Source organism: Lithobates pipiens, unplaced genomic scaffold (assembly GCF_037356315.1).
Source record: "Lithobates pipiens isolate NorthernLeopardFrog02 unplaced genomic scaffold, aLitPip1_a1.2 Scaffold_16, whole genome shotgun sequence".
Lineage (NCBI taxonomy): Eukaryota > Metazoa > Chordata > Amphibia > Anura > Ranidae > Lithobates > Lithobates pipiens.
Window position 1 is genome coordinate 86,112,394 of NW_027507748.1, and position 21,772 is coordinate 86,134,165.

The following is a 21,772-nucleotide window of genomic DNA, read 5'->3' on the forward strand; positions in this document are numbered from 1 at the left end:
TCCTTAGGGGGTCTACTTTCCAAAATGGGGTCATTTGGGGGGGTTTTGTACTGCCCTGTCATTTTAGCACCTCAAGAAATGAGATAGGCAGTCGTAAACTAAAAGCTGCGTAAATTCCAGAAAACGTACCTTAGTTTGTAGATGTGACAACTTTTGCGCAAACCAATAAATATACAATTATTGACTTTTTTTTTACCAAAGACATGTGGCTGAATACATTTTGGCCTAAATGTATGACTAAAATTGAGTTTATTGGATTTTTCTAATAACAAAAAGTAGAAAATATCATTTTTTTTCAAAATTTGCGGTCTTTTTACGTTTATATCGCAAAAAATAAAAATCGCAGAGGCAATCAAATACCATCAAAAGAAAGCTCTATTTGTGGGAAGAAAAGGACGCAAATTTTGTTTGGGTACAACATTGCATGACCGCGCAATTACCAGTTAAAGCAGCGCAGTGCCAAAGTGTAAAAAGACCTCTGGTCATTTACCAGCAAAATGGTCCGGTCTGAAAGTGGTTAAAGATAAATATATTTGATTAAACAATCTATGGAACATATAGCACCCCATGGCATTACAACAGGGAAATACGGAAATTACAAATAGCTGAGCTAAGGTAGTCAGATTTTTTTTTACTTGTTTTGAGTGCTGATGAAAAAACATTTCAACTAGGTTTTCACAGCCATTATACCTAAATGATACGTTTCCTTGTACAATAACGTGAATATTAAAGCAAGATAGCAATATTGTAGAATAAATGAACAATATACGAAAGTTGAAATCCAGGCAGATATAGTAAGCCACCAATTAATGCAGCTATTTAGTCAAATAAAGACAATAAGGTTGATTTACCAAAACTGGAGCTTGCAAAATCTGGTGCAGCTCAGCTTAGAAACCAATCATCTTCTAGGTTTTATTGTCAAACCTAACTGAACAAGCTGAAGTTAGAAGCTGATTGGCTACCATGCACATCTGCACCACATTCTGTGTGTTCCAGTTGTAGTAAATCTCTACCCATGTCATTTTCAATTCCACAGATCCTATCAGTCTCCTGTAAGTCTTTGTAGAGCACCATTAAGGCTTGGTTCACACTATTGCATTGTGGGAATGTGCAGGATTCTTAATGGCACCCCAATGCACCTTGCCAACAGACGTGTGTTGCAGCACAGCATAATGTGTGGCAATGTGCTAATATGGGTTGCAGTGTAATGCACTTTCAACAAAGGGAAAGCTTAGTTTTCTTGGAACGTTGGTGTGCATTGCCATCCTATTTATTCTAAATGGGCTGCCTAATACAATGCAGGTTAATGCGTAAAAAATAAACAAATTGACGTCCATGTATTAACACATTGCACTCCAGCAGCAAAGTGTGAACCAAGCCTTAGACAAGAAGCAGGCATTTTAGAAAACCAATCAGGTTCTTATGCAGCGCCTATATGCTTAATTATGGCCCATTTAGTTGACTATAGGTGTGTTCATGAAGCTATTGCAGTGGAGGATGAGGATGTAGTTGTTTTTCTGTGTTATAATATTGTCTGAGCAGAAATATAAATCCTTACAATTAAACTTATGGAGTTCAGCTGCTGTTCATACTGTCATTGTAAAGTCAGCAGCAACAGGAGATCAAGCTCCTTCGAGTCAAGAGTTGTTCTTTCTGCAACTGTTCCAAATACCCATCCCTACAATGTACATCTTAATGTGGGCTTTGACACATTATGCAAAAAACAGGTTAATGTGCAATGTTAATTTTGAGGTCAATTTTCTATTTAGTTTTAGTCATAGTCTTTTGGCTAAAAGGCAGCACAGATGAGGTGGCACTGATGGGCACTGATGAGTAGGCACCAATATGTGGCACTGATAGGTGGCACTGATTCATGTTGTAAAGCGCTGAGCAAACTGTTGGCGCTATATAAAACCTGCATAATAATAATAATAATAATAATAATAATAATATGCAGCACTGATGGGCACTGATAGGTGGCACTGATGGGCACTGATAGGCAGCACTGATAGGTGGCACTTATGGGCAATGATGGGTGGCACTGATGGACACTGATGGGCAGCACTGATAGATGGCTCTCATAGGCAGCACTGGTGAGGAGGCACTGACAGGCATTACTGCTGGAAACTGACTCGCGTTACTAAAGGGCACTGATTGGCATCATGTATGGGCAATGATTAGCATACAATACTAATTGGCATACAATGTAAGTACAGGTGGGCATCACTGGTTGGTATCTGGTGGGCATCACTGACGGGTACTGGTGGGCATTGCTGATTGGTCTGCCCTGATCATCGATGCGCTGATTATCAGCACAGACCCCCCCTCCATCAGAAGAGCAGCTGATCGTCTTTCCTCTACTCCTGCATTGTCAGCACGAACTGAGGAAAGGATTACCGTCACTTCCTGGTTATCTCTGTTATCAGCTGTAAATGGACACAGATGATTACATGGTAAATAATCTACAGCAGATAAGTGTTGGATGCACTAGCAGATTTAGAAACAAATTGAAGCCACATTACAGCTAAAACTAAATTGTATGCAGTTACAGCAACAGTTTGTTACTTTTGTGATAAAAATTTTACATAACTAAATAAAAACTCATCATTGTAAGCACCTGTCAGTGGTAAATGGTTTGTCTCAGCCCACCAAATGCTACATCTGCAAGACAGCTTGTTGAAAAGCAACAGCTTTACTGGCAGCATCACCAGGTCAAAATCTTTTTGGAAAAAATTGGTTTGTAGTTTAATACTGCTTTAAGTTCTCATACCCATTCCCATTCCAGAATTGTAGACGGCTTGCACAACATTAATTTTAGGCTATAGAAAGAGAGATTTCATATACACATATACAAGGTCCGAAAAGAGTGACAGATCAAAAACATTTAACATTGTGTTTGTTCAGCAAAAAAAGTATAAAACACCCAAACTGACTTAGGGGTTCAAACCCAGATAGCAAGGATAACTTGGCAGTATTGAATTGTTAAGCCCCATACACACGATCAGAAATTCGGATGTGAGCTTTTGGTCAGAAACGGTGTGTATGCTTCATCTGACTTTTTCTGGCAGAATTCCAGCCAGCAAAAGATTAAGAACAGGTTCTATATTTTTCGGTCGGAAAAAGTTCAGATCGGAAATTCCGATCATCTGTACAAATCCTGACGCGCAAAATTCCTACGCATGCTCAGAAACAATTCAACGCATTCTTGAAAGCATTGAACTTAATTTTCTTGGCTCGTCGTAGAGCTGTACGTCACCATGTTCTTGACGGTCGAAAGTTCAGAGAATTTTTGTGTATGCAAGCCAAGCTTGAGCGGAATTCCGTCAGAAAAACCATCCAAATTTTTTCCAATGGAAAATCCGCTCGAGTGCATGGGGCATAAGTCTGTTAAAATGCTGCACAATTTTCACTGGCAAGTTGTACACTTGCAAAGCACTTGAAACACAAGTTCTAGTGGACTTGCAGCAAATTTGCAAAACAAGTCTCTAGCAAGAGCAAAGTTGCAGTGGTGAATCTACAGCAAGTGTTTTTCAAGTTTACAACATGAAAATTCAGCCACAGTGAGCCCTGTGGTGGGATGACTATTGCACAACATAACTGAGCCAGAACTTGCATGCAGCAGACTTGCAGAATCTTTCCAAAGAAAGTTGATCTGGAGTCATGCAATGTGGACTTGCTGCAATTGTGCAACAAACTGGTGAAGCCTGACAAGTCTAGCAATAGCTTAGTAAGTAATTTTCAAACCTGCAGCACAATTGCTTGCTATCTGGGGGCTCAGATCTTGCATAAACGTGAGTGAACTCAGAATAGCAAAATCACCTTGATTGTTTCAGTTATGAAAAAGTAGGGAAGTGCCCAGGAGCAAAATAACATTAGTCCTTCTAAATTTATGTAATATTTGAACTCTGAAGAAAGTGTGATACCATCAAACCATGTTTTGACTGTTTTATATTGCCTTGCTGAACAAAAAACAAAATCAAATTTTTTGAGCTCAAAGTTCTCTGCCACTCTTTTTTGACATCCTATATGTGGTTTCCAAAATTTGGGTCCACTTTTAAAAAGCTCTGTTGTGCCCCATATGAATTTTATCCTGTCCACTCATGATCCATTGATGAGTTGAATACAGTGTGTTACAAATATTCTAGATTTCATATACAGGCAGCCAGGTATAAAAAGCCAGGACCCTGAATTTATCACAGCCACCAATCTGATTCAAACCTGACTGAAATATTTGAATAAGATTAGCTTACATGAAAAAGACAAAGTGGGCATTCCATAGCTCAAGTACAATCCCATTGACTCTTTGATATGTTCTCCGGAGCTTTGTTGAGTGATTGAGAGAATGTTTTTTAGCACAGGTGCAGTGGTAGCTAGATAACATTCACTGTTTAGTCCCACACAACTGCTCTTTAATTAGTCTCAGAACCTGTATAATTCATATGTGAGTAATTAAATGAATGAAAAATAAAAACGGATAGAGTTGTCTAATCAGGTGCCCAGCATGTGTTCTGAATTCCTGCTAATCACTTTCTAATATCAGCCCCATGTATTTTACATGGATAGAAATGATTTCACACCCACCAGTGCTTTGCAAAGAGTCCACTTCAAGCTGAGCTGCCCCGAATGTGGCCTGCAGAGTCTGTCCTTATTTGATGATGCAAGTTCATACATTTTAATTGCCTTCATAACGAGCCCCCTCCCCCACAATTTGTATATGTGTCCATGAAAACGGTTTGGCTGCTGAAACACATATACTGTAGCCTGAAAGTGACAATGTTAGATCCTTTGATGGCTGGTTTAGATCTATGCATTTACATATAGGTGCTTTTTTGTAGCATTAGCCAGGATCATTGTCATGTGTCCATGTGCACTTCCTCTGTGCATTGGGATGCACATTGAGGATATGCAGTTTCATGCATTACCTTTGACTTCAATGGGCCCCCCAATGCAGAAAAAAAAATGGACATCTTTTTTTTAAAAATTACTTCCGAGCGCCCCCCTCCTGCACTATAGCAGATCACATGCCCTCAACTTGGGGGGCACTTTGGGGGGGTCAGTCCCCCAAAGCACCTTGTCCCCATGTTGATGTGAACACAGGTCTCTTCCTCACAACTCTGGCCAGTGGTTGTGGTGGTCTGCGGGCGGGGGGCTTATAAGACTCTGGAAGCCCACTTAAACAAGGGGGCCCCAAGATCCCGCCCCCTCCTATGTGAATGAGTAGGGGCATATAGTACCCCTTCTCATTTACCAAAAAAAGTGCCAAAAATAAATAAAAACATAGAGACAGTTTTTAACGCTTCCTTTGTTAAAAAACAAAAAGAAAGTCCCCTGAAGTTAATCCAGCATCAATCACGATATATACACCATTGCTGACTGAAAAAAACAGGAAATCCACACCCGAAAAAGGCTCCCGCCGTCTAATAGTTCTTACATTACTAAGGGGAGGGGTCACCTCGATAATGTTGCTGGTTCACCCCACCCCCTTATGATGTTAATGACCCAGCATGCCCCCAGTCGATGATGCCTCAAGGGGACGGGTCACCCTATCACACGCTGATCACTGCCATTAGCGTCATAGCTGTGTAAATTCCCATGCATATACCATTGTTTGTAGACACTATAACTTTCACACAAACCAAATAATATACACAATTGCCAGTTAAAATAGCACAGTGCTGAATAGCAAAAAATGCCCTGGTCAAGAACGGAGTAAAACCTTCCAGGGCTCAAGTGGTTAAAATGTTTTGCACTGAAGTGCTAAGATGAGAACAGGCACTATCTCTATTATGAGAAAGCACAACACCTGCATTTGGGTTCATCGGAATGTGTGCGTTAAAGTGCAGCAGTGTAAATGGGCCCTGACATGGTAATACTGCACATAGAATTTACCAAACCCCTTAAAAAAAGTTCCATCATCAATTACCCAGCAATGACAGCATTAAATAATAAAATAAAACAGTCAATTCGATTTCTGCATTATTTCATTTTGTTCTACAACGCTTTTCATGTGACAGATTTACTTTAATACTTTATTAGTGGCATATCCCAGTTTACCTGTTCATAAAAGCAAGACTTTAGGGTACATATGGTGAATGATCTCTTGGGCACGACGTCCATGATACAACGATGACAAGAAGTGAACAAGGTCTTCAGCTGTATTCCACAGATACCCAGAAAGCCGCTCACGATTCATTTCTCAGAACGTAGTCTGCTGCTTTAAAATTAATAAATGCCCTTTGTGTGAAAAATGTTATGTGTCCTAAATCTGTCAAAAAAGCTCCTACATAAGGTTTCTACTTCTCCTTCCATAATAATGATAAATTTCACACCATATAATGAGACGAAATTTGCAATGCAAGCATTTCCAAATCATGCATGTAGATAGCATTGGGCTTAAATTTCTATTTATATCCTGGAAGGAGCCGGGGATTTTTTCTTTCTTTATGTTATGGAAATGAGATTAGAACATTAAGCCTGGTAATCTTTCAAAGTGTAATTGTGTACTGTACCTACAATGGCAGTTTCTGGATGATGTGGGGTAATAAGCAGACCGTGGTACAGGTGCCAAAGGATAATTACGACCTCAGCTGACCTCTAGTGTGTAGACGTAATTAGCAGCATATTCCAATGTTATAACCATCTTTTATTTATACACTGGCAACATTTGTTTCAGTGTGGTATAGTCATATACTATTCCTTATATACATACCGGTATTAGAAAAGCTCCCTCTAAACAACTAAATGTAAAGCTGACATAGAGCTTTATGTAGACATACAAATGCATGCCAAACCAAAAGGTGGAAGAGTCTAATGTCTAAAAGTTTGTTAGAGTGAGGGCCTAATAGAGAGGGAAACCCATGTTCCAAACACTCCACACCTAGGGGACATAAGCCCGGCATAAATTAGAAAAAGAAGTATTGTAGAAGATGGGCTTTTAAATGGTAGACATGATGGTTGCGATAAAACATATATGTACACCAATCATAATTATAAAAATAAGAAACGTTTATTAATACATTTAGTGTTCATAAAAAGAGGCATAAAGGGCACCTAAAGCCCATATAGTGTTCATAAAAAAGAGGCATAAAGGGCACCTAAAGCCCAAAAATATGTAGAGAACACATTGCTTGACTCATGACACATGACTTGTATGGGATCTGCCAACATGTTTTGTGGGCATTACCACTTCTTTAAGGCTTAATCCTCCAAATGTGAATCACAAAACATCTGCATAGAGGGGTGGCAAAAAACACATTGGTTCAAGCTCTAGTGGGTGAAAAGGGAGCTAGGAGTGCACATCTAGATACAACATCATTCAGAATTGATGCACCCCAAAACAGGAAGTATTCAAATGAATACCCAAGGCATCAACAGGAGGTGGACTAGTGGGCTCTTGGGAGGCCAAGACACACACCTCCTGTGCAAATAAAAAAAGAACTACTCTCAAGTGCAGTTTAAAAATTTTGATCACGGCCTGAAGAAGGAGCGCATTTTTTTTTTTTGTGGGAGGGAAGGGTGAGGGATGGGGGAGGATGATTTGGAATTGAGGTATAGATTGAAATATTATAAGATATAGCTATTAAAGAAGTTGTAGTTATATAACGAAATGTAATGTGAAATCTGAAAAAATAAAGAATTTATAAAAAAAGAAGGAGCGCATGCTCCGCAAATGCTTCACCGATGCCGAGACGTCCCTACTTTGCATCCAGAAAATTATGTCATCCCCACCCTGCAAGTGCATTCCATGGACTAGGAACAACTGGACAGATGACTACATCCCCTATGGATCCCCCAGATTGCACTGCTAAGGACCATCCCACACACTGCCAAAGCTACTGTGCATGCCTAATTATAAACTACACTTATGAGTAGTATTTATTTTATTTGCAATACATCCCTGTTAAACCACGACACTTAGAAGGCTGCCTGTCCTTTTCCTTATGAAAAAGGGATTCCCTGATGGCACTGGCCTCTTTCAGTAGGGTAATGAGCCCTGCCACAGTGCAAAAAATGGTTCTACAATGGTTTGAGCAACACGACAATGAGTTTTTAGGTGTTGACTTGTCCTCCAAATTCTTCAGATCTCAAACTCATCAAACATCTATGGATTGTGCTGGAAAAACAAGTCTGATCCCCGCAACTTATAGGACTTAAAGAATCAGCTACTAATGGCTTAGTGTCCAATATCATAGTACACCTTCAGAGGTCTAATGGAGTCTGTGCCTCAATGGGTCAGGGCTGTTTTAGTGCCAAAAGGGGGACTTACTCAGCATTAGGTCGGTGGTCATGCGGAACTCAGTCATAATAAATCATAATGAGTGATAGAAAAAATAAAAAAAAGTGTTTTTTTTTTCAATGTGTGTCCTTACAAATATAAATACTGAATATCCCAAAAATATACCATTTTAAAACAATTTGTAGTAATTAATAAATTATCACATAAAATGAACTGTTGTGTGTACAAGATTAAATTGCAAATAAAGGTGCATATATTAAAGTGGAGCTTCACCCAAAATGGGAATTTCCACTTTAAGTCCCCCTTCCTTTGCCACATTTGTCAGGATTTTTTTTGGGGGGGGGGGGAGGAGGGCAGGTACCTAGTTTTGAAGCTGCATGTTGCACAGCCCGCTACCCACAGTTAAGATGCAGGTGCCAGAAACCCGAAGGCTAGTAAAAAACAAGAAGCAGAGAGGAGCTAAGCTATGAGGAAAGATAAACTGAACTGAATTTATTATCCAACAAAAAGAGGCGCTTAAGGGAGAGGGGGGGGGGGGGGGGGTTGATCATCATGTACATAATTGGTCCCTATAGTGAACTGGGTGTCCATTATAAAGGACATAGGGGCACTCTTTGCATTTGGATGAAAAGAGGTTTAACCACTATGTACAGAAAAGGCTTCTTTTCAGTAAGAGCTGTGAAAATGTGGAATGGACTCCTTCAGGAACTTGTTCTAGCGCAGTTGATTGTTTAAAGAGATTGTTGATCCACAGAATACCCCTTTAGTCTCCTTGTGCATCACTAATCTACTAAATTACATATCAGTGTGGATGTCAAACCCCTCCCTAAAAACTCAATCTTTCTCGAACTGAGTTTGAAATATTTCCCCACCCCGAAATGTTTCATATCACATCTATCTATACCAGTGTGTTAGGTGTAATGCCAGACTCTGACCTTTCCTTTCAGCTTCACATCCAATCAGGTTGGCCTGTGGGTGGGGACACTATGGATGCAGTTGTATCATTGACAGACAATAAGAAATGTTTGGAAGAGAGGATTTTGAAGTGCGGCTTTCATTCAACAGTGGACTGTGCCTGAGCAATGTGTGTTTTGGAAGTGAATGTGATAGAGTGACAACATAAGAGACAATTAGGAGACAGGGGGAGAGCGTTGTCAAGGGCCTTCAGAGCAGGGTCACCAGGCATAAAAGTTGCAGATTTAAAAAGAGTCACAATTACTTTTAAAAGTTGCATTCTCATCTCATATTCAAATGCATTCTCTGCATTAAGGTAAAAAAACTTTCTGCAAGCAACCCCCCACCCCCAGCCCAATCTTGATCCAAAAGCATTGACTCTCCCAGCCGTTTCACTCTTCATTGGACTGGGAGGCAGTAGCAGGAGCCAATGATAATCACAACCAGTGAGAAGGGAGCAGGGGCGGAGCTTATTCATGCTCTGTGTGTCAATAAATAGGCAGAGCAGAGCTCAGGAGCGAGCATGCACAAGTACCCCCATAGTAAGCAGCTTGCTATGAGGGTAAGCCACAGGGGGAGGGACCCAGGCATCGACAGGGGACCCGTGAAGAGGAGGATCAGAGCAGGTAGGTATGACATTTTTGTTATTTTACATAAGAAAAAAAAATAGGTTTAGAATCACTCTAATAAATGGGTTTACTTAAACTTTAATGCTAACAAGTGGTGTTGTCATGTTGTTAAATGCCGGTCACGGCCTACATTTTACACTGAGGATATCATTTGTAAAATTCCTTTGTTCTATGTATGAATGTGTGTGATGTAAAAATTGTCATCTTTGCTATTTTGAACATCACTGATTACAGTTCCACATATGGAAACACAGCCATTCACAGTCACTGCATGCATGTAATCCTTATATAATTAAGCTTCCATTGAATTTTCTTTTCTTTACCATTTTTTACAATAGGATTGAAAATGAAAACAAGCAATTTTAAACTGGTGTTATGATTATCGCTGCATCCTCTAACGACTTGCGTGGCATAATTATTGAGCGATGCTGTTTTGACAAGGTCTTGAAATAGTATCTTACTAAACTATTGGCTGGAATATATTTACAGTGCTCAGGGAGCTGCAAGTACATCACAGAAATGGCAGACAAAAATGAATAACCGGAATAAGAAAGAGATCTTCACTGTGATCTTGCTCCCTAACAAAACAAAGGGCACCAACATAACATGGTGTTATTTTTTTTATTTTTTAACGAACCTTCCTTTTTCCTTCATTCTAGTACAAATGCAGGTTAATCAAATATAATTTAATCTATAACATAGCTTGGACGGGACTGTGGCTTAGTGGTTATTACTTATGGCTTGCAGCATTGTCTTTAGTTCAAATCTTGGCCAGGATACTATCTGCATGAAGTTTGCATGTTCTCCCCATGTTTGTGTGGGGGTATTGCATGTTCTCTCTGTGTTTTTGTGGGGGGTGCTCTGGTTTCCTCCCATGCAATACTCGCAACGCACACGTTCCTGCACAAACTTAAATTGGCCAATGGCTGGAACCGACTGCAATCATGAGAAGGCAGTGTCACCAGCACACCAGGATCTCCAAAATTGGGTCCAAAATTTGAATCACATAGTATCAAAAAAATAAATAGAAGCAACGTTTCAGAGCCACGCAGGACCCCTTCATCACGTGCACATGGTCACATGCATGATGAAGAGGTCCCGCGTGGCTCCGAAACGTCACTTCTGTATATTTTTTTGTGATTAAAATCTTGGACCCAATTTTGGAGATCCTGGTGTGCCGGTGACACTTCCTTCTCCTGGTTTCCTCTCACACCCCCAAGACATGCTGGTAGGTTAATTGGCTCTTGTCTAATTTGGCCCTAGTATGTGTGTACAAATTCTCATTGTGTTATCACGTTCTACATGCCAATCCCAAGCTGGGCAATTGGGGGGGTTGAGGAAAGGTCTGGTAATTTACCTTGTCAAAAATGTAACAACAAAATCTTATGGAATAAGGCTCTTCAGGGTATCAGAAATGGTGCCCACAGAGCTGACCCATAGGATTGCCGAGAGTCAGATTCAACTGAATGGATATACTGTATACATTTCATTGTTTTCCTTAGTTTTGTATAGTTACCCAAATCAATAACCCCAAACAGCTCACCCTGGCGTCGCCAGGGTGAGCTGTTTGGAAGTTCTGAATGCGGGTGTGGGAAAGATCAGCCAATCATGTGAACACCATTTATCTGGCTCCCAATCATAGCGGATGACAAGAGCTTTCTCAGCTCGGTCTCTGTAATAGGAAAACGCAGTGAGTGTACTTTCATCACAGAAATATTAGCAGTCCAGTGATCCATATGTGCAGCGTGTGGGCATTAAAGTCCACCCTTTTGCTGCAGCACATGTGTTAGGCGGTCATAGGGGTTAAAGTTTGTCTCCAACCAAAACTGTTTACATTGAGCAATTCATAAGTACCCTACTCTTGAAATAGAGATGCTATGGGGTTTATTTACGAAAGGCAAATCCACTTTGCACAAGTGCAAACTACAAGTGCAAAGTGCACTTGAACTTGCACTGAAAGTGCACTTGGAAGTAAAGTTGCTGTAGATCTGAGGGGTCGATCTAAAATGAAGGGAAGCTCTGCTGATTTCATCATCCAATCATGTGCAAGCTAAAATGCATTTTTTTTTATTTCCCTTGCATGTCCCTCTCGGCTCTACAGCGACTTTACTTCCAGTGCAATTTCAAGTGCACTTTGCACTTGTAGTTTGCACTTGTAGTGCATAGTGGATTTGCCTTTCGTAAATAACCCCCTCTATATCAACTTGGGAGAGAAATAAAAACAGGGGGATCCCTTGATTTTAGGGCTAGTTGACATGGATGGAAGTATACTATACTATATTATACTATATTCCACCTAATCCACTAGAAGTGGCTTATATTGTTATTAACCACTTGACCTCTGGAAGGTTTTAACCCCTTCCTGACCAGGGCATTTTTTGCTATTCAGCACTGCGCTATTTTAACTGGCAATTACACGGTCATGCCATAATGTATGAAAATGAAATTTATGTCATTGTTTTCACTCAAATAGAGATTTCTTATGGTGATATTTGATCACCGCTGCTTTTTTTTTTTATATATATAAACAAATAAATACCCTAAATTTTTAATAAATTGTATATTCCGCCTTCTGTTATAAAACATATCTATTAAAATTGAATTTATTCATACATTTAGGCCAACATTTATTCTGCTACATGTCTTTTTTAACAACCAAACTGCATTTTTGAGGACACTATACTATTGGGGACACTAGTATAGTTCTGATCGTGATCAAGATCCATACAGACACTATACTAGTAATGGGGGTGATCAGTGGCTTATGCTGCGACTAGTGTGGCAGACAATCTAGTGCTAACTGACACTGGCTGGGAGGGACACTAACTGATATTGCTAGTGACAATAATACAGTGTCAATAGCATTCAGTGATAATACTGTACACAGAAACTGTACTAATGACACTGGGCGATTAACCGGAGTGATCAGGAGGGCAATCAGGGGGTTAACTGTGTGCCTAACAAGTGTATGAAGGTGTATGTGTGCTACTTTTACGTACAGATCTGTCTAGGTCTCTCCTTGCTTTCAGTTCTAAATGGTAACCGAAGGCAGGGAGAAATCCAGCCAAAAGTATTGGCTGTAACTTGTTGACAAACTCGTGCTGTGTCCAGTCACAGCACAGATCAACAGGGGTGCACGCACACGTGCCTCTAAACCAGGAACGTGACTGTGATGTACAGGTACATCATGGTGTTTGGGGGAGCTGCCTGCAGTAAATGTACTGCTGGTGGTCAGCAAGCGGATAAAGAAGAACTGAACTCTGGAAGCAGTGTTCAAAAAAGGCAAGAAGCGCGCAAAGGTTTAGTCACCGGTATTGCCTTTGATTTTCATGCAAATTACCTTTCCCTCATTACTGACCCACCATGCCTTGTCTAACACTATGGAGGTCATCTTGATAGAGGCAGAGCTTTTCTTCCTAATGCGTTCTGTACACATTCTGCATTGCATATTGCATTGCCTTTCACAGAAAACGACAGAGCTGCAGAGTGAAAAGGAAAGGTCATTTTTAATAACATTTAATTACAATATGACTTGTGACACAATTGTATATGCTATATTATTTTCTTTTATTTGCTATTTTTTATCTACACAAGTGGAGTTACCCTTTAAGTGCTGCAGTTACTTTTTAACCAGAAGCCAAAGTTCTATTCAAGGATTTTTTTTTCAATATTTTTTTGTTTTAATATTTTTTGCATTCATTTTAATATATTTTACCATTTAAGATTTTTATATTAATAATTGAAGTGGGCCTTCACCCTAAACCTAATGTCCCTGCTTTTTCCTCTTTTCCTCACTTTTCATTTTTAAAAAACATTTTACATTTTTTTTTAAATCTTTTATCTAGTGCATGGAATTCCAAAAACGTCCCTGTCCTTGCGCACGTGCAAATATCCTGGGCATGCACAGACCCCTTGGGAATATCTGTCCAGACACCATAATGGCAAAGCTGGGACTGGAGGACTTAAGTTCTTTTATTCTATTATTTAATAAATTATATATTAATGAATAGTATATAATTACAGGTATATAATAAAATGATCAATTATATAAATTATATAATTTACATAGTAATATAAAAGAAAGAAACAAGTATTAATAGTTAAATCAATTTAATATTTAAGATATTTTAACACAAATTCTATTCACTGGTTTTAGAAGAATTTTTTTCCCCACATTGTGGATATATTAGCAAATTCCTTATTGACATTTTAATTTGCCTTTGCCCAGACCGACATTATTACAATTTTCTTTAGACAGAACAGGTTTAACTCAATGGACTTATTGGTAGCCTTAGTAACTATGGGGCACGATGGCTGCCTCCCTCATGGACATGACAGGTGCACTTCAATCCTGACAGGATTTTATTTCTCCTTACTCTAAGCCATCTGGAAGCCAGTAATGCTTCTGCATAGTCAGTATGGCGAGTGTCATTTTGTTTACCTTCTGACATCTAAAAATATTCCAGGTTTTACAAATCTCAGCAATTCTTTGTGTTGTGGAAAAAAAGCCAGGATCTTTTGGGAGGCATACGCAATTATTCTTCGCCTCTTGACAGGACAGCGCTTTTTTTTTTCTTCCCTTTCTAGCTTCGCTGTTTTGACCATAAAAGAGGGGCTCGTGGGACGCAGACCAGATTGAAAAACTAGGAGCAGACAGATGGTTATTTGTAATCATCATGTAAATGTAAATCCTATAGAGATATATTTTTGTGATGGCTGCAATGGCCGTTCGTCAGAAAGCAAAAAATAAATAAAAAATAGAAAATGAGTAACTCTTATACCAAATATTGTTCGATAATGGATACATACTTAAAACCATTTAGGGGATAAAAACAAAAACAAATCAGCATATTAATGTGTTGTGTACGATCTCTTGCTAAATGATACGACGCAGCCAAGGCCTGGATTCCGGCCTAGTCTGGCAGGTGTTTGCAAGCAGTTGCTTTGCTGGAAGCAATGATTCGTTTACTGTGACAGGTGCTTGGGACAGTTTATTTAAACATTTCTTGCTTTAGACACATATTTACCTCACAAATATTCACCTCAGCCCATGAAAATATTCCAGAATATTTCTGCAATCATTGAGGGAATAATCGTATTTATTGGCACAATAATCTATGTTTTCTCAGAATGACTTTTGGAACACTAGGAAGCATTGGGAGAGATTTACTAAAGGCAATAGGCTGTGCAATTTTTCAAGTGCAGTTGCTCCAGATTTGCGTGTGATTAGGTATTCTTTGTAAAGCGAAGCTTTGGGGTTGATTTACTAAAGGCAAATAGACTGTGCACTTTGCAAAGTGCAGTTGCACTCTGCAAGAACAGTTGCTCCAGAGATTGGTAAATGAGAAGAAACTCTGCTGATTTCCATCATCCAATCATGTGGAAGCAAAAATTCAGGTTTTTTTTTGTCCTTGCATCTGATTGGTTATTCTTTGCAAAGTGAAGCTTTTGCACAGTCTATCTGCCTTTAGTTAATCAACCACTTTATCTCATTTACTAAGCTCTGGATCAGCTGCACTTGCAAAAGTGCACAGTTTATATGCCTTTAATGAATCAACCCCAGTGGAGGTTATTTGCTAAAGGCAAATCCACTTTGCACTACAAGTGCAAACTACAAGTGCAATGTGCACTTGAAATTGCACTAAAAGTGCACTTGGAAGTGCAGTCGCTGTAGATCCGAGGGGGACATGCAAGGAAAATAAAAAACAGCATTTTAGCTTGCACATGATTGGAAAATAAAATCAGCAGAGCTTCCCTTAATTTCAGATCTACCCCTCAGATTTACAGTGACTGCACTTCCAAGTGCACTTTGTACTTGTAGTTTGTACTTGCAGTGCAAAGTGGATTTGCATTTCATAAATAACCCCCCATTGTGTCTTAACCTCCCTGGCGGTACCATTATTTCGGATTTTAGGTGCTAAAAGCGGTACCATTATTTTGCATGAAAATTTGGCGTTTTATATTGTAGTCCTGCAATTCTTAGGAATAACTCTCTTAAATCTGTCCAAACCAGAGTCTAGCAGACATCCCGGGTATTATAAAGTTTGAAAAATTAAATCATAAATTATAATATAATAAATAATTATAAATAATTGTACCAAATAATAATATAACAATAATAAAAATTATTCAATAATGTAATCTAATCAAAAACACTGAAATTTGCCGAGTTGCAGAATTGTCACTGTCATTACTTTTCAGTATTTGATGACGGATCTCCCCACAAATCGCTATCGCTCAATTCTGCGAGTCATTCTAATTTATTATCGCTGTTTTCTAGCTGGTCTAAAATCATTTTTGATGTACAGTGACAGTTTTGGTTGCTATGGACAATCTCCAGTTTCCAGGCATAAAGAACAGTTTTTACAATATAAAACTGCATGCAGGACACTGGGCAGAGCACTAGGGACAAAGGGGATGTGAAATATTTACATACAGCAATGTAATCTGTAAGATTACATTATACTGTATGTATACTGTTTATTTCACTTTTTGAATTTGGCGCCGATCTCCGTGCCCGTGCGTCGCAACGCTCGCAGGGCACGGAGATCGCCGATGTGATAGATCGAGCGAGACACGGCTCGCTCGTACAGCGGGGAGACATCGCTGGATTCAAAGGAGAAGGTAAGGAAACCTCCTCCTGGATCCAGCGACGCTGTCCCGAGTCTGACTCGGGGATACCGCTTTTGGTATAAAAAATCCACCCCGAGTCAGACTCGGGAATACCGTCAGGGGGGTTAAAACCCGAACTCTGGACTCATATAAAAGACAAACATTCATGCAGTTGTGTAATTATTAAACCTACTCCCAACTGTTCCAGGGGTGTTAAAATAACTTTTTCAGTGAATACAAGGCATTCACTAATTTTATGAGATTTTATGGTGGATGTGCTGACTTAGTGACTCTATAAGTGATCAATGTACCAGTGGGAAAGTCCCTTAACCATTGCCAGAACAGGAAAGGGCTTTTCAGAATTTGATATGAACCACTATGCTGATTTTGAGACTTCCATGCTCATGCAGCTAACCAAGCTAGTCCAGTGTAAATTTTCAATTATAATTTTAAAACGATTCCTGGCGTTCTTCTTCAAAGAACTAAGGGGACAATAAAAGATATAAAAAATGGATGTGGGAGCCAGCTGTCACTTCCTGATATTTGCAGCCGTCCCCCTGACACCCTTACACATGTGCATAAGCTGTAGACTTTCCTAAAGGCTCCTGGGATGCATGACCTGATACCTGATGATGTGCCGCTGAGCATGCATATGAGCTCTAGATTGCTGGAGACTTTAAAAAAAGAATTATGGCATTTTTATGGGAATCATCATACTTAACTAGGTGGATACAGCATTGGTCCGATGCTGCATCTGTCCTCTGCCAGCTCTAAGACTGAAAACTGAGTGACAAAATACCACTGATCACTACTCAGAGCACCCTGATCAGAGAGCTGATGACTATCAGTCACCAGCTCTCTGCTCCCCTCCCCCCCCCCGTGATCATTGGAGCTCTGGGCTGTAGAGGGGGCGGGCGCTTCCGGCCGAGGCTCCCAGTGGCTTGCTGAGAGGCTGACCCATGTGCTGGTCCAGGCTTGTGGGCGAATCCCAACCATATGGCCGCATTCTTTCCCAAGCCTGGACTGGCTCTGTGACGTCAGCTAACAGTGGGCTTCAGTACAGAATGAACTGCAGTTCTGTGATCCACAGGAAAAGTACAGCTAAAGAAGCTGTGGCTGTACTTCTCCTTTAATGCCACTTGGAATGCATCACATGAATATCCCTGAAGGCTACAGGCAGCTGGGGGCTAGGTCATTCTCACCTAAGTGAGAAATACAGATGCACATGAATAGCAACTTCAAAAAAGGTACCTTAAAAAAACAAAATGTAAAAAAAAAAATCTGTGATTATGCCAGGGGGTAAAGACCAAGATTTAAAGGGTAACTCAACTTTTGTGGGGATAAAAAAAACAAAGAAAAAATAATATAGTATATACAATTGTGGCAGTTTTCTAAAGATACAATGCAATATGGCTACCTGGAGGTATTCTGTAAACAGAATGTGTACACCTCGCCCACCAGAAACATAATTTCCTGCTTGTTTGATTGGCTCACAAATTTTCCCAAAAGTCTGCATTAAGATACAAGTCAGATTTTAGGTATCCCCTGCAACAAAAATTGAATTTGGTGAGATACTTCCAGTAGAAAACCACATCTAAAGGGCTGCAGACGCAGCAGCTTTCCTCATTAGAGCCCTGCAGGTACACAACTGATTGATAATTATGAAACCAATCGATTCACTTTCCCACATAGATACAGAGAAACACACAGGGATTTCTTCAGAATAACAAAAAGTAGGAATCTGCAGCAAAGTTTGTTAAAATCCTTGTAATGTACATAGATCATAAAGGGCAATGTTTTTTTTTTTTCCTCAACAAAAGTGGAGTTACGCTTCAAGTTAAAAAGAGTTGGAAGTTCACGTTAAGTTGCTTATATGTAATAATTCTAGTAGTCCCTGATTTTTAAACAATATCCCATTTTGTAATGTCAGCTCCACCCAAAGTTGATTTTTAATTTTGCCTTGCTGCTAGTTACGTGAACAGTAGTAAGATGAACAGAGTGCCAGTTATTACGTCTATTTGGTATTCCAGGAATATCTTGCCAAAGAAAGGCCTGAGAGATACAGTATAAAAACAGGGCAGGTGATTCAAGTCACTACTGCCCATCCAAAACTCAAATATCTCTTTTGAGTGCAGTTGCCTATCAATTAGACTGTACTGCTTCCCTTAATTATCAGGCTCGGTAATTATAAGCTGTGGTTAATTTGATTGAAGGATGTGTAGCGTGTATGCTGGGGAGAAGGACTTTGCATTTTTATCCTTGAATGGGGTGACAGCTTCAGCTGCCCATTTGGCTTGACATGAGACCAGATGTACAATGAAGGTTATGACTTGGGCTCATGGAGGGTACTGGCAGAAACACTCTTGAGCACTCAGCTATTTCTCTTCCACAAATTTGTTTAACTGAAAGACGCTTAACTAAAGATGAAAACACCACAGAAGGCTGGAGATTTTTTGGTTATGGATCTAAGTAACTTTTGACACCAAATCAAAGAGTCAGCTTTAGACACGAAACCAATCCACACTTACCCTCTGCTACAACACAGCCGTCACTTGTGCCATCTGCAATCTGCTATTGCAAGTTTGAAGAGCTTCCTTATCATGCATTTATTTATGTATCATTTTATGACTATTTGTTGTGCATGGTCTGCTTTTATACCGTCGCAACACCTTATTTCCTCATTGCCTTTCACAAAACTGCTTGCCAATTATTTTGCAAAGCGGAATGCACTTATAGTGGTAGCGGTGAAGTGGGTATCATTCTGGAGAGATATAGCCAGCTAGAGGGTCCTAATCCCTCTTTTAAAACATGTAATTTACATAAGAAGCTAGCATATGTTACCTAATTTATTTTCAAATGAAGTGCTGATTTATGTATTGCTTTCGGCATTCTTGGCCATGTCTAGGCTGAGCTGGAGAAATTGGAACAAGTGGAGAAGCAACTGTTTGCAGAGTTTTACTGTATGCCAGTTCTGTGGCATAATTAAGGAGCGTTAGATTCAGTCTGCAGATGATTGTAAATCTAATCCGCAGTTCACCTAGCAAATATAAACCCAGCTATTTTTTTAAAGGAGACCACAAGAGATAAGTAAAGTACTCTGTAACTTTACTACTCTGTAAGTAATCAGTCTGACAGTTTAGGATCTGCAAATAATTTTGTGCAGTGGGACATTTACAATCTTCTTTTTTTTTTCATTTGTTTTAATTTAACAATATTCCCTATTCTAAAAGGGAACCGGACCCCTCACCAGTTTTTTTCCACAGTGTTGGTGTCCATTTATACTCTCAGATCTCCCGAGAAAAGTAAGAAGGATCAATTTTCTCTGTCTATCTTTCTTTCCCCTTCCACTCTCTAACATACTATATATATATATATATATATATATATATATATATATATATATATATATATATATATATATATATATTATGAGCCAGCAACACGATAGCTTCTTTATTAGTAAATGTTATTATTGCACTACAGCAGTGGCAAAATACATAAAAGCATAAAAGCCTTCCTCATAACATTGGCCGAAATACGTTACCATCTTATGGATTTTACCATTGCTGTAGTGCAATAATAACGTTTTCTAATGGAGAGGCAATCGAGTTACCAGCTTATGATTGTTATGGACTTGCAATACATGCTACAGTCTGAGCACCAACACTCTACTCTAGTCTTTTTGTGTTTTCATTGATACTGTAAATGTGCATATACTGTATATTTTTATGACAATGCCAGAGACCATGACAGCGCTGGTATGACTGTGTTAGGCCAGATGTCAGCTAACATAAAATATCAATAGTGTTTAGCACAGAAACTATTCCTCCTGATCATCTTGAGCAAGGGTGGGATTGTGCTTGGCTAACCTGTTCCGAAGTCACTGTCATCACCAAGAAATTGTGGTAGGGTGTGGGAGACTGTTGGGAGATCAAACATTTTAAGTTATCACTGGAAAAGAAAATTGCCCTATGTGGACCTCTGTTACAGTAACAACTGTTCAAAAGTGGGTTTGCCCTCACTTTGGAAAGATTTTCTATCATAGTAAATAACTCTTTTTTTTGTTGTTGTTTAATATACCTTACTTGTAGTGTTGCAGTGCCCATTCTGATGTTGTGTAAACCTTTCTTTGTCATAACAGTGCTTCGAGATGACTTTCGACTAAATCCTACAGATGTGGTAGTGGCAGCTGGGGAGCCCGCCATTTTGGAGTGTCAGCCACCTAGAGGACATCCTGAGCCAACCATATACTGGAAGAAGGACAAAGTTCGGATAGATGACAGAGACGAGAGGATTAGCGTAAGTATCTTGGCTACTCTATAAAATATATATATATATATATATATATATATATATAAACTATACACACACACTGCTGGCCCAACTAGGAATCTTCTCCTATACATACTTTTATATATGATATAAATGTAGCCCATATTTCAAAGAATTTGCTGAGACCTGTAATAATCAATTACAGATCTATTTTAGGAGCTTAATGCTGAACTCCAGGACAGGCAAACATTGTCTAAGTACAAGAAGCATCTGTATTCTTTCTTGTGCTTTGTGTAAATATTCCATACCTGTGCAGTAATCCAGTATAAAAATGTGCCTCTGTGTAGGAGCTTCCTGCAATAAAGACCGGTCCGTGCTGCTCTCTCCACTTGTGCATGGTGACTGGTCTTATCTCCGCCCCCTCCTGTAGTTTTCTGCAGGTGGACTGTTTTTGGTTGATCTGTTTTTCCCCTTCCACAGCTCTGCTCTCTGCACAGGCTAAGTACAGCCCAGTAATGATGCCACTGCTATTCGATTTGTAAAGATGTTTGTTGCACACAAACTGCATTTTTATCTAAATAAAAGTTTTGTGCCTGGCGTTCAGCTTCAGCATATTCTGAACAAAAGAAATGTTTCTTTAAGTGAATTCTGCACCCCACTGCTCTATCATTGTGAATTTCTTTCACCTTAATATACAAATATACTTAATATACAAATGTTTCATATACGTTATTTCATTACTGGTATTACTGGAATACAATTTTTACTTTATTCAAGTCTATTCACACTCCAGGCTATTCAAGTAGAAAACCTGAATTAGCAACCTTGACATTACTAGCTAGATGCAAATAGCAACTATTAAATAACAATGTGCAGTATTTCATAATTATATTTGAAAAATAAAAATAAAATTGTTTTTCAAAGTTTTATGTTTTATCCCTGAACTTAAAGTCGATGTAAACCCAAAACCTTTTTTTTTAAATTAGGACTCATATCTGTTTCAGCAGATGATGTTGTGTCATCTGTGCCCAGTCTTGCCACAAAGAGTTAATCCAGCTCTGAGCAATCC

The 21,772-nt window shown here is 39.3% G+C and overlaps 1 protein-coding gene across 20 annotated transcripts in view; it reads left to right on the top strand.

Moving 5' to 3' along the window:
• ROBO2 (roundabout guidance receptor 2) overlaps positions 1–21,772 on the top strand; it is a 1,315,320-nt gene that overhangs the window by 1,110,952 nt on the left and 182,596 nt on the right. For all 20 annotated transcript variants that reach the window (XM_077480077.1, XM_077480086.1, XM_077480092.1 and 17 more), the window contains exon 3: positions 20,573–20,730. In XM_077480077.1, the coding sequence (XP_077336203.1) occupies positions 20,573–20,730 (158 nt within the window). The remainder of the gene's footprint in view (positions 1–20,572; positions 20,731–21,772) is intronic.